The sequence below is a fragment of the Chelonoidis abingdonii genome, chromosome 8, assembly GCF_003597395.2.
Source record: "Chelonoidis abingdonii isolate Lonesome George chromosome 8, CheloAbing_2.0, whole genome shotgun sequence".
Classification (NCBI taxonomy): Eukaryota; Metazoa; Chordata; order Testudines; family Testudinidae; genus Chelonoidis; species Chelonoidis abingdonii.
In genome coordinates, this window is record NC_133776.1 from 25,507,274 (window position 1) to 25,520,875 (window position 13,602).

At 40.7% G+C, this 13,602-nt stretch overlaps 1 protein-coding gene across 2 annotated transcripts; it reads left to right on the forward strand.

Moving 5' to 3' along the window:
- The first annotated feature begins 2,821 nt into the window (after positions 1-2,821).
- Positions 2,822-13,357, forward strand: C8H3orf33 (chromosome 8 C3orf33 homolog). Of its 2 annotated transcripts, XM_075068441.1 has the most exons (6): positions 2,824-2,982; positions 5,723-5,765; positions 5,888-5,947; positions 9,687-9,840; positions 11,820-11,980; positions 12,567-13,357. In XM_075068441.1, exons 1-6 carry the CDS (start codon positions 2,951-2,953, stop codon positions 12,837-12,839), a joined length of 723 nt encoding a protein of 240 aa, XP_074924542.1. In that variant the 5' UTR covers positions 2,824-2,950; the 3' UTR covers positions 12,840-13,357. The 2 variants fall into 2 exon arrangements, with proteins under 2 accessions (XP_032643297.1, XP_074924542.1); XM_032787406.2 differs by lacking the exon at positions 5,723-5,765 and having other exon boundaries at positions 2,822-2,982.
- The last annotated feature ends 245 nt before the right edge of the window (positions 13,358-13,602 follow it).

Consider the following 13,602-nt stretch of genomic DNA (forward strand, 5'->3'; position numbering starts at 1 on the left):
TATCTCCCGTAAGGTCAATGCAGGAGATACTTTTGCATTTGAACTGCATCGCCACCCGTGGTGATCACGCAGCTGGACACGTGAAAGCAGGAAATGTCACTGTAAAGCTCTCGGGATTTCCCTGTTTACCGCACTCGCATCCGAGTTCGGATTGCGGACCAGAGCGGTCAGTGGTGCACTGTCCTGCCTAGAATAATAGGCAAGTGTAACAGAGATCCAGTGTATCAGAGAGACAGGTGCTCCGTGTCAGTATTCACAGGGGTTGCCCCTGCAAGAAGCGCACCCGTTGCTTTCCTCCTCCCTCAACCTTCCTGGGCTACCGTGTCATTTCCCCTCCCCCGTTTGTGTCATGAAGTATTAAGGAATACCAGAATAAGAAACAGAGACTTGTTAGTGAGAGAAAATGATGTCGGGGGGAGGCACTTGGAGGCAGCTCCCGGGGCTATGCAGTCCAGGCAGAATGGACTCTATTTTTAGATACCATAAGGGAGGAATTGACTCATTGCCAAGCGATCAATCCCAAATGTGATTGCAAAAATTTTGAGCCCCAAGTTTCAATGATTAAGCTTGTTATTAGCCGTTCTGTCCTATCTACTGCTAGCGGTAGCAATGTGCCCTCGATGTTAAGCAGTTAGGCGTTCTCCTGGATGTGGGCAGTCCTGCAGAACTGTCTACCACCAGAGAGGAGGAGCGGATACTGCTCCTCAGTGCTGTAGCGTCCGCTTACTAGCAGCATTCAGTACACATAGGGTGGCATAGAAAGTAGTCAAGGAATGATTTCTTACCCTTTTTTTCACGTTGTGGAGGGGGAAATAAACTGAGGAGCTGTTCCCTGAACCACGCCAGACACTGTGTTTGACCCTACAGACATTGGGAGCTCTGCCAATAATGCAAATAATTTTCATAGACTGCTGTGGACTGTGGGATAGCTGGAGTCCTCAGACCCCCTCCCTCCTTCAGGAGCGTCCATTTGAGTCTCTGGCTTCCCGTTACGCTTGTCACGCAGCGCTGTGTATCCTGCAGTTTTTTATTCAAACGCTTTTGGCGTTTCGTGTTCTGTAACGGAGCTGGATACAACAGATTTGTCTCCATACAGCGATCAGACCTAGTATCTCCCTACGGTCATGCTGAAGCTCTTTTTGATTTCAGACTGCATCGCCAGCCGTGCTGATCAGAGCTCCACGCTGGGCAAGCAGGAAATGCAATTCAAAAGTTCGCGGGCTTTTCCTGTTTACCTGCACGCTGCATCCGAGTTCAGATTGCTGTCCAGAGCGGTCACTGCAGCACTCTGGATGCCGCCGGAGGCCAATAACGTCGATTTCCGTCCACACGAACCCTAATCCGTTATCACTATCGATTTTAGCGCTACTCCTCTCGTTTGGAGGAGTCCGAAATCGATTTAAGGAGGCGTAAAATCGATATTAATGACGACGTCATGTGAACGGATACAGCGTTAAATCAGTATATCGGGCCATAAAACCGATTTAAAGTCGCAGTGTAGACCTGGCCTAAGAGTCCTGACTCAGCCCTCCACACTGCCCCTCTTAAGTCAGTGGAAGCACTCCTGGTGAGGAAATACATCACCAACAGATGGAGGGTAGTGTGGACATCAGCCACTGCAGTAATTACTGTGGTCGCTGTAAGTCAACCTAATATAGGTCAATTTAAGATTGTAGTGTAGACGTTATATTGTATTTTGCATATAACAGACCATCTCATGCAAAAACAAACTAAATAATGCAAATAGAATAAAAACACACAAGGCGTGGGCCCTATGATTCCTGCTCATATATAACTGCCTAATCCAAACAAAGTAAATTTAAGCTCCATCACAAGATACTGCACTTAACTGGGAGAACTGCAGTTAGTACAGGTGTAATTTAAAAGTCCAGGTGCTGTTAATTCCCTAACTCATGTCGTAATAATACTTTATCATGCTGTATTTCCTTCTGAAGGCTATGTGAATACTCCAGCTTCTAAGATGGATCCTGCTCCTAGTCCCGTTAAGTCCATGACAAATGGTCTATTAATTTAAATGAAACTAAAGAAGACCTGAATACATATCACACCATTCAAATACAGCCACTTCTAGGCTGGGGGTTAATAGCATGCTTTACTGCACTGAGGTAGCATAGCATTACATTGCAAAGTGAAGAGCTGAAATCTTACATGTATAAATTAATATCTGCAAAGTTCTTGGATGATGTAAGGCCACATTCTGCCCTGCTGTAAATCCCTTGAAGTGATGGAGCTGCACCCACAGAAACCAGGTCTGAATTTACTCTACAGAGCATATGCAGGTATTACTGAAATGAATCAAGAATTAGGTAACCACTGTAATTCTTGCCACTCCAGGGCTGTGGCTCCCTTGGGCTGCATGAACATGTAGCAGGGGGTTGGTCATCTTGTCCCCAATGTGTGTATGGGGCGGGGGGGTGTAAGATGGGGACTGGTTTTCTGGGGGGCAGCACCTTCAACTCCTCTTAACCTCAGTTGGAGCTGAGGGTGGGTTGTGAGCCAGGGGTTTGCCCAGGTGGCAGCCTATTATTACTGTCATGTAGGTGCCCCAGGCCAGGCAAAAATCCCCATAGTGCAGCTAGGCACTGTACAAACACCGAAAAAAGAAGGCTCTAGGGCCCCAGTCCCTTTGCAGCCATGGTGTGGGAGCTATTTCATAGGCGACATGCTCTTGGGAGGCAGGCACAAGAGGGCAGTGACCCTCCCCTGCTGCCCGGCCCCTGGGCAGGCCGCACTGGGGGGGGGGGGAGGTCAGGTACTCTTGTCTGCGTAGCCGAGCGCTACCAGGCGGCCTCAGCAGGTGGCGCTCCGGGCAGGGCGAGCTGAGCCAGCGTGACAGGCCGCGGCCCGGGAGCTCCGCTGAGCGGGAAGCCGGGGTGAGCCATGGCTAAGCCGCAGGGAGAACCTGCGAATTACCTCGCGCGCATCTCGAATGTGGCGGACTCCCACCTCACCCTCATCCGGGTACCCTGCGGGGACGCGGCGTGCGCGGGCAGGCTGGTACAGCATGGGTGGCTGGGGGCGTTTTCGTCCCAGACCGGGCCAGGGGGCTCCTGGGGAAGGGCCCTGGCAGGGAGGCTGCCTCAGCGTCCGTGCTGCCCCGCCGTTGCCGGCAGCACCTGCCCTTGCGGCCCTACCCAGCCTGGCGTCCCGCAGCGCCGGGAGCTCAGCAGTGCGGCCGGCTAACCCCCTGCGATCGCCGCAAAGGCAGGAGGCCGCTGGCAGCTGGGCGCATGTGGGAGGCGGAACACGTTACACGCACCGCCGCTGGCCTCATTAGCGCCCTCTGCTCTGTGCGGGGGTAGAGCGCGCGCGCTGTAGTTAGAGGCGGCGGGGCCAGGCGGGGACAGTTGAGGTGTCCGTTGCTGAAATACCTGGGAGCCAGTTGGCTTGGGGCTTGCAAGCTATGCACAGCCCACCCGTTCCCGTGACAGCAGTCAGGAGATGCACCAGTGCTCAAGCATAACAACGCAGAGTCTTGGTGGCACTTTAGAGATTCACACATGTATTTGGGCATAAGCGTCTGTGGGCTAGAACCCACCGCGTCAGATGCATGGAATAGCAGGTATTTTTCATAGCGCATGAAAAAATGGGCATGGCTGGGTCATTACAGAACGTAATTTCCCCCTGCTCAAAACCTTCTTGTCAACTGTTTGAAATGAGCCACTCTCATTACCACTACAAAAATGATTTTTCCTCCTTTGGTATCCTACTATTAATGGAATTGTCTCGTTAGACTGACCCCCCACTTAGTAAGGGAACTCCCATCTTTTCATGTATGATGTGTATATATATATATACACCTGCTACTGGATTTTCCACTCCATGCATCTGAGGAAGTGGGTTCTAGCCCATGAAAGCTTATGCCCAAATAAATCTGTTAGTCTCTAAGGTGCCACAAGGATGCCTCATTGTTTTTGCTAATACAGACTAACACGGCTACTACTCTGAAACATTGCTCAAGATTCATCCCTGTTTTAACTCAGCTATCTCCTTTGGCTTTGAATCAATTCACTGATCATCAGAAGATTATCTGATAACAAATCTATGAATGTAAAAGTGAACTAGCTAACTAGTAAGCATTAGTCCAACTAGTTAACCCACTATAACAGGTTTCAGAGTAGCAACCGTGTTAGTCTGTATCCGCAAAAAGAACAGGAGTACTTGTGGCACCTTAGAGACTAACAAATTTATTTGAGCGTAAGCTTTTGTGGGCTACATCCGAAGAAGTAGGCTGTAGCTCAAATAAATTTGTTAGTCTCTAAGGTGCCACAAATACTCCTGTTCTTTTTGCACCATAATAGTTAACTCCTGGCCTCAGGCTCGCTGGATTGGCCCCAGCTGCTTAATCAGTTAACCATTTAAATGAAATATGTTAATTGTTTGACTGTTTAACTTTTTAATTGGTATTTACTTCCCTTAAATAAAGCAAGATTAAAATAGAGCTAAGGAAAATAAACTGCAGCACAATAGGAAACCCCAAGGGGAAGGTATTGGGCTGTTCTTGAGCAATCCTTTCTAAAACTGTTGAGACTTTAACAACGTTTTAATAATAATACACAACATCTGGAATCGTGAGCATTTCTAGGAGGGCCTAGACTGAGGGCCAAAGCTAGCCCTGACATAAGCAAGCCCTCCAGGAGGGCTGCCTGCTTTCTGCACCTCTTGAGTTTTGCTCTAGAAATCCGAATGGTAAATCCCTACTTCTTGGTGCCAAGAAGAGATTTATTAGATTTGTATTACAAATGCTATTTTTTAGTAAAGGTCTTTAGTGGTACAGCAATGTATTTAATACAAAGGTCTATGATTTAGAGGACAGTTAGAAATTGTAATATGCTTTACTTTGTAAAATCAACACATTTATCATTGTAAAAAGCAGGCAGAGGTACTCTAGCAATATAAGTAATTACATCTATTTAAAGGAATGTTGTGGGATTCAGCACTTAAATACTAACACCTCGTGGAGGGGACTTTGCAATAGGGGTGAAGCCAAATAGTACTAAAACAGCTGTACAAAATAGGTGCAATTCGTATGAGAATTCATAGTTTGAATTTCTTTTCATCTCACCTTTTTTTTGAGAAGGTATCGCATGAAACAGGGCTAAATTCAGTCCTTGGTTACAACTGTGAAACATTTACTTGCCTTGTTATAAGCAAGGGCAGCATTTCGGATAGTGACACTTTAGAACAAAATATCTCTAACTCTGGAGAAGTCACTTGTAAAGAATTTTACAATCTGTATCCTGAAGATTCCATTTTTGAGATAATTAGTATACATTTTAAATCATTTTTTATTATATTACATTAATGATATTTATTATTAAACAGCAATTGTAATTTGAATGGGCCATTTTGCCTGCTTTTTTCAGAGGAGGGGGGAGAATCGAGCTAAAAATAATACAAATAGTGGGATTTCCCAATAAAATGCAATGTGCCTTGGATCAAATTAGCTGGATCTAGATGTCATGTTATGGAAGGTATTTTTAAGTACAGTACTAAATGTAGCTCCTTTGCTGAGACTTGAAAATTTCTTGCATTTTTCTGTAATGTGTGTTTTCTTAAATTCATCTACTATCATGAGCAACTTGCATTATTAACGTCTTAGTAATTTGTGTGATCTGGAAAACTTCTTTCAGACATATTTAGATGTGAGCGAGATCATTTTTATTATTATGTATTATTTATTAAATCATTTGTACTCTAGATTCACTGAAATACAAAACAGAAAACTTGCCCAAAATTCCCCCGTGAGTCAATTCATATTAGAACTTCTTGATTGCCTGTTACCTCATTGGTTTTATTTTATTTTTTCTTTAATGTTTTTAGTGAGAGGTAGAAAAATTAAGGATTTAAATCTATTTTTTTGCAGAACATTAGCACTGGAATGGCAATAGCTGGAGTCATTTTCTTTGCAAAGAGTATTAAATTGGTAAGTTGGGAATAATTTGTTAATGAGCAGTCTTTATACCCATTGTCACTTTTAGCTGAAGATATAAGGGGTCAGATTGTGTCACTGTTCCACCTTCTTTGTGTCACTCTGGCATAACAAAGCAGGCAGACAGCTAGGGTAACAGATCAGTTGGGTGGTGTTGCCTTGGTATAAGAGAATCTAGGGCTACGTCTAGACTACCCGCTGTATCGGTGGGTTAAAATCGATTGCTCGGGGATCGATATATCACGTCTCATCTAGACGCAATAAATCGATCCCCGACCGCGCTTATATCGATTCCGGAACTCCACCAAACCCAACGGAGTTCCGGAATCGACAGGAGGAGCCGCGGACATCGATCCCACGCGGTGAGGATGGGTGAGTAATTCGATCTTAGATACTTCGACTTCAGCTACGTTATTCACGTAGCTGAAGTTGCTTATCTAAGATCGATTTCCCCCCGTAGTGTAGACCAGCCGTAGGTGACACAGGGCTGGCATGTAGAGGAGGGGCTATGAGAAGGGTGTGGCCAAAGTGCTCCTGAATTCTATTGATCCTTCAGAGAAGCTCCTTTACAGTCGTTGCAGCTGGAGCAATTCAAATCTGCTTGAAAGTATTCTCAGTTGATTCTCAGAACTGGATCAGCAGCTTGGGCATCAGTGGGCCACAATGTTGCCAACAGCCTTCTTTGTGGACTCCACAGGCAATCTGTTCTGGGCAGAGAAAAGCTACTCCCTAATAACTTGCATCGTATGTTTATACTGTTCTCATTTCAAGTGTTTCTATAAATGACAGTTTGTGAAAACATTACATTAGGGTTTGAAAGCAACTGAAAAATAGTCCCTATTTTTAATGACATTTTATTCATATTTGAAAAGGAATCTTGAAGTGGCTGATTTGGTGGATTGGAATATTACAGGCAGTCTGTAAATTCTCTCTTCCACTGGTTTAATATTGCTACGACTGTACTGAGGTTTTAGAAGTAGTTCACAATCAAACTGTGCAATCTCTGATTGACAGAAGAGTAACTTAAGCTTTCACATGTATTTTATTGTACTTCATCTTCCAAAAATCTTTAATTAGACATAGCAATAATAAGCTGTGTTTTTGGCAACATAATTACACACACATCTCTTGACTGTTCTTTACTTTCAAACTAAACTTTACTTCCAAGGCCAAAAATCATGTCAACTTTGACTTCAGACTCCCTCTTACCTCCTGTGTCTCCCTTGTCTTTAAACCTCTTTCACCACTTCCAGAATATTGCTAGAATTCCTCCTTTGACTCAGTCTGCTGAATTTCTTATTTATACTGTGATCACATTCTGCCTTGATTGTTTCATTTCTCTCTTTTGCACTTTCTAAATCTTTATTTTCTAAACATTTGAACAGGCAACTTTCCCCCTGGAGACTGGACTATATCATCCCTGTTATCTTCATTCACGTCCTGTTTCTCTCCAGTTCCATTTTGCCCTCGTTTTTTTTTTTGTTTTAATTTCCATAGACTTGCTCCTTTTAGTTCCCGTGTCTTCCTATAGTCTTCTAGATAGATGCCTACTCATCTATCTGTCCTTTCCACTCTTCCAGTCTTGGGACCTTTTTCACTTTACTAGTGTATGTAATCCCAGTTGAGTCAACAGCAGAACTCATGTGACTTGGGGTACGTCTACACTACCCGCCAGATCGGCGGGTAGCGATTGATCTATTGGGGATCGATTTATCACGTGTAGTGTAGACGTGCTGAATCGATCCCCTATCACTCTCCTGTCGACTGCTGAACCCCAGCTCGGCAAGAGGCAGAAGCAAAGTAGATGGGGAAGTGGCTGCTGTTGATCTTGCGCCACGAGGACCCAAAGTAAGTGATTCTAAGTCAATCTAAGATAAGTCGACTTAGGCTACACTATTCTCATAGCTGAAGTTGCGTATCTTAGATCAACACCCTCTCCCACCCCCAGTGTAGACCAGGCCTATAACACTGATATTTGTTATCTCTGTTCTTTCCCGTAACTCTTCATAGCAGGCAGTTACTCTCTACATGTTGTTCTACTTCCTGAGCTGTGATATCCTTCCTTCTCTTTATACTTATCCTAAAATCTTCCCTCACTCTTATGACTGACACACCGGGCCAGCTCCTGGCATTCATAAGACTGCTTTGCACCACATTGGCAATATAAATCTTACAGTTTGCAATGTCTGTGGTGCTTGAACAGCTCACAAGAGCACTTTTTAATTCCAAAAGGTAATTGGAGATGAGAAGAGGGAAATTCCTTATCAACATACAAATAAAATCTCTTTATTTCATATATTTCTCGTGTTAGAAAAAAATAATTATACAGTTGTTTTATACAGGGACTGAAATTATAATGCTTCACAAAGCAAATTTTACCTCATACTTTGGAGTCTGACTATGCCTAATGTTCTTTGAGTTCTTGTTTGGTTATTAGTGGAGCAGTATTCCTAAGTGATCTTTACATGTCCTAGAAATCAATAAGATTTTATATGTAATGTTTCATATACTATTCAATACTGCAATCATTGCTTTTTTCTTGAACCTGGGTGTTTGCATATGACGGTATTTAAAAAAAATTTAAGTCTTTGTAAATACACTTAAATGGCTGTTGGACCTTGAAATGCAAATTAGATTTGACTCTGAGCCGCTTCTCAACCCCATTTTATTTTATTTATTTACAAAACCTTCAAACTCTCTGCCTGCAAGGTCCCATATTTCTCAACTTCCTAGAGTGAAGGTTTAGTAAATAGAATAAAAATGGCACAATGGGATGTTCAGTTGGCTTTTTTAGAACCTGATGTGTCATTCAGTGAGAGCAGCATCGATCACTTAAGAACTATATAAACAGATTAATCCAGATATATCCTGCATATGATCTTAAACAATAGGGGCTTTAAAATTAAACATTAATAGTAAAGTTTCTTTATTATCTGTCAGCCTCCACTCCAAATCTCTAGTTTATGCTCCAATTATATCCCACTTTGGTTACTGCAGTATCCTTCCCTCTTGCCTCCCAAACACACACATTGTTCTCCTTCAATCCATACAAAATGCTGTTGCTAAACCCATTGCCCATCAGATTGATCATGTAACCTCCCCTTTTTTAATCTTGCAATTGATTTCCCATCTGATATCAAATCAAATTAAACGTCTGTCTCTGTGTTCAAAGCTCTACATAACTCTGCCCCTCCTCACATATACTGCCTTGTCAAGCCTCTCCTGCCACCAGTGTTTCTAAAATTGTCCACCTTTCTGTGAGAATCTGACAAAATAACTTATGTGCGCCTTCCTTGCACCCCTGCCTCATGCGTGGGATAAGCTCTCTGAGCTCATCTGCAAGACTCCTACCCTTGTTGATTTTTAAGCTCCTCTTAAAGACACACTTCTTCCATTCTGCATATAGTGAATCGATTGACTTGTGTATAAATTGCATATAAAATGGATATTGTTATTGTCTTTCCCCTGACCTCTGTCTGCTTGTCTGTCCTTGATTGTGAGCTCCTTGGAGTGGGGACCATTCTTTTTAATTGTGTGGAAAATGTCTATCAATAGCTACAACAAATTAATAATAACAATAGAATTAATTAGTATAATGTAGTGGAGTTTGTAATTTGCAAGATTCATCTTGACAAAATTGTGCTTCAGTGTGATTGCATTTTTTCAAATAATGTGTAACAGCTGTTTTTATTTTTCCTAAGGCTTTGTCTTACTTTTCCTCCTGTATCAACAGACAACAAAATTTACGAGTGCTTTGGATATACCAGTAGAATTTATAGAAAAGAATGTCAAACTACGAGGAAAGTTATGTCACATAACTGAGAAAGGACTAGAAGTTGAACATGTTCCCATTAGCCTTCCTTTCCTGTCATCATTACAGAGAAAATGTAAGTAAAAGTGCAGGAAGAATGAGACTAATAATGACAAAATTAAAATGTCCTCCAGTAGATACAGTCAATGTCCACTAAATGAGCAAAAATCTGCAACATCTGAATTGTTCCTTTAAAAACTTTTTTAGTCAATTTAGTGCCCTTAGAAAGCAGCTGGAGAGACAGCCATAGAAATTGAAGTTCTGTTCACACACAGAACAGTTACTGTATAAGCAATGATAGAGGAAGGGTTGGGAGTGAGGAGGGCCTGAGTTCTAATTCTGGCTCTGGCACTGACTGTGTGTGTGGCTGAGGCCATGTTATTTCACCTCTACTGAAGTCTCCCCACCAGTAAAATGAGGTAGTATTTATCCACCTACTTTAAAAGTGTATTGTAAGGATTTATTAATACAGTGATTTGAATATGCATCTGTCTAGACATCTTATGTATTCATGTGGTTCCTGTTACCATAGTATCTGAGTGCCTCACAATCTTTAATGTATTTATCTTCACAACACACCCATGAGGCAGGGAATTATAGTTTTCCCACTTGATGGCTGGGAAGCTGAGGCATGAGAGACTGAGGCCTCGTCAACTTTAGAATCTTTTGTAGGCATAGTAATGTTTAAGGATGTGATTTTTTTGGACGCTTTTATACTGACAAAAATCCCAGTTTAGGTTCAATTATATTGGCAAAAAAGTGCTTTGGCCATTATAACGTATTTTGTTCAGGGAACTAGTATAAGCTATACTGGCAAAAGCACTCTATTGCCAGTATAAGTTGCACCTACAGCTGCAGTAGGAGAGTTTACCAGTATAACTGATCAGTGGGATTTGATATAGACATTCATTGGGGTTTGAGCACCTAAGTCCTGTAGATTTCCTAGAATATCCTAGCTAGTACAGATAATGAGAACATCCAAAATTTCATTAGAATTAAAAAAAAAAATTGGAAGGGCTATAAACTCCCATGCTTCAAGGCACAAGCCTATTTTTAACTGAAGGGGCATAGAAGAAAGTTCCATATGGGGAGGTTGTTCTGTAGTTGTCCATGTCAGGGTTTCTTGCACCTTCCAGAAGTAGATGCTAGCAGCTGCCATTGAAGACAGGACACTAATCTAGATGGATCACTGGTCTGATCCAGTTAGGCAGTTCCCATATTCATAACTCCATTGACTTCTGTGAGGTTGTATAACTCCACTGGATCATAGCTGAGTGTGTTTTTACTACAAATACTGTCAGAAAATATTAATATTTTTTTAAAAAGTCTTTCATACATAGGGAAGATATTTTATTAAAAAATGAGCAAACCAGAATATCAAGTGGGAACACTAAACTTTTGATGATGCATCCCTCTGCTGGGCAATTATTTTTACATGTAGTTTAAATAGAATTATCTTTGTTGAATAAATCATGCTGTAACCAAATGTGTCATTGACTTTAAAGGCACTGTAAGAGGTCTGGATTTCAGTCTTCTGAGTACATCCTTGATAGGTTAAATGTCAGCAGAATAAATTCTTGGGCTTGATTTTAATTGCACAGATGTTTCACACTGTTGTAATTCAATGTACTTTAATGGAGTTACTCCTACATACTGAAGAGAAAGAAAAATCAGGCTTTTTTAAGCAGTGTGATTCTCTAAGAATAAAAATCTGACATTAAGCATTACAGTCTGATGTCTTGGAATCTCTTTTCTTAATGTGTACATAAATTTTCTAGGAAAATATTTTCTGACAGTTTTTAAGTTTTCGGAGACCTATAGATCAAAACCATATTATTCTGAAACAGGAGATAAATGTCATGTCTGAACGTATGAGACCAGATCCTCTGCTGTTGTAAATCATTATTGTTCCAGTGACTTAAATAAATACTCCATGGAAGTCAGTGGAGAAATACTTTTTTGCAGACACTGAGGATCTGGCCCATCGTGTGGAATTAGATCTCTTTTGATCATGTGGAGTAAGAAAAATGTTTTTTATATATATAATATATTCAGGGCAATCAAATGGTGTTTTGCTGGTCAGACTTGCTGGAGTGGAGCTGACACCGAATGCTATGGTCTGGTTACAGGAAGAGTTAAAACCTGCACAAATGATGTGGTTCCAGCTTCTTGGAAGGGAGGATTTGGTGCTTGATTGCCTCATTTTAGTAAATAAGGTAAACACAGTAACAAGAAAGACTGACAATTCTTTAACTTTTATTCATATCCTAAGATTTACAGTGATTATTGCTATTACTTGCTTAATATATAAGATATAATGGTATTATATTAAATATTTATGCAGATTGGAGATAAAATAAATATTTATTTTTGCAAACTCACTTAAAATATCAGTGTAGCTTTTGAGTGGCTAGTTAGCAATTCTCTACGCAGTCATGGTTTGTGGCATCTGAAAATACAGTGCAAGCTAGCTCTGTTGTCTAGTGCTCTACAATGTCTTAGGAATTTTGATTGATCAAGTATCCGATGTATTAAATGTTGTTCCACAGATGTCTGCATATTTCATATTTAATTAATAAATGTTAAAAGTGAGTTGAATGCTGTACAACTTTTAACTATTTCTGGAGTTCCCAACACCAAAAGGGTATAGAATTAGCCAAAAAGAGGTCATTCCTAACTCATAACATTCAGACAATTCACACAACAGATTAATTGAAAATGTACTAATAGCGTTAATATCCTTTGTAAATAGCCAAGCGAATACATAAAGTGAAATGCTGCCTTCATTTTATCTTTTTGTAGGGTAGATTTTTCAGTGTGTGTCTGAATGAAGAGATTTTGAGACAAGGGCTTGGCAAAACAACACGTATTGAAGGACTACATCATGACTCTCCATTATACTGGAAGCTTCACAAAAGACTACTTCAAGCAGAACTAAAAGCCTTGAAGAAAAATAAGGGAATATGGAAAGAAGAAAGTTACTTTGAAAAACTTAGAGATCATATAAGTAATAATAAATTTGTACAGAAGTTAAAACAATTTGTAAACTGGCTACGAATACATATTTCAAAGTGAAATGGGAAGGACTTAGCTAGAAAAATGCTATTTGGACATGGATGAGTGTCTCTTTGGTGTGTGCTTTTTATTAATGATGAGCTTATGAAGGAAAGCCTAAGCCTTGATTTTTGAGACTCCTGCCTCAAGGAAAAATATAGAAAATAGTCCTAGTAAAGTTATTTAAAGAGATGTTTAAATATAGTATAATTCTTATATAAGAATAAACTTCAGCATGATGATGCCTGCTAAAGTGTGTTAAGGCCAATATTATTGAAATATAGGAGCCTAAAGTTATGCTTCTAAATCCTTAATTTAGGCTCTTAAATAAGTGGTCAGATTTTCAAGAGTGCCTAACACCCAGAAGACCCCATTTACCTCAGTGGAAATTATTGAAGATCCTATTTTTGAAGATCTAAAATATTCATGTACAGTATGACACTTCACTTACATTGCAGTGGAATATAATATGCAGGAGGACTACTTGAAAACTGAATATTAATTATTAGATATCACTTAAAGAAAATAACTTTCCAATATTTCTGCTTTCCTGGACCTTTGTTGTACATAAGTATTTTTGTTTGAGTCCAATATAAGGGAACACATATGTGCTATTTACTATTTCTGTGTTTTAAAAGTTTAACATGTTGAATAGCTAGTTCTACTATGTAATTAATAGAAAAGATGACTTGACACAGCTGATCTTAAAAAGAAGTGTGTATAGAAGTTCCTAACCACGAGAATTTAAATTTAGAAACACAGTAGGTGAGTATGAATTAGTACA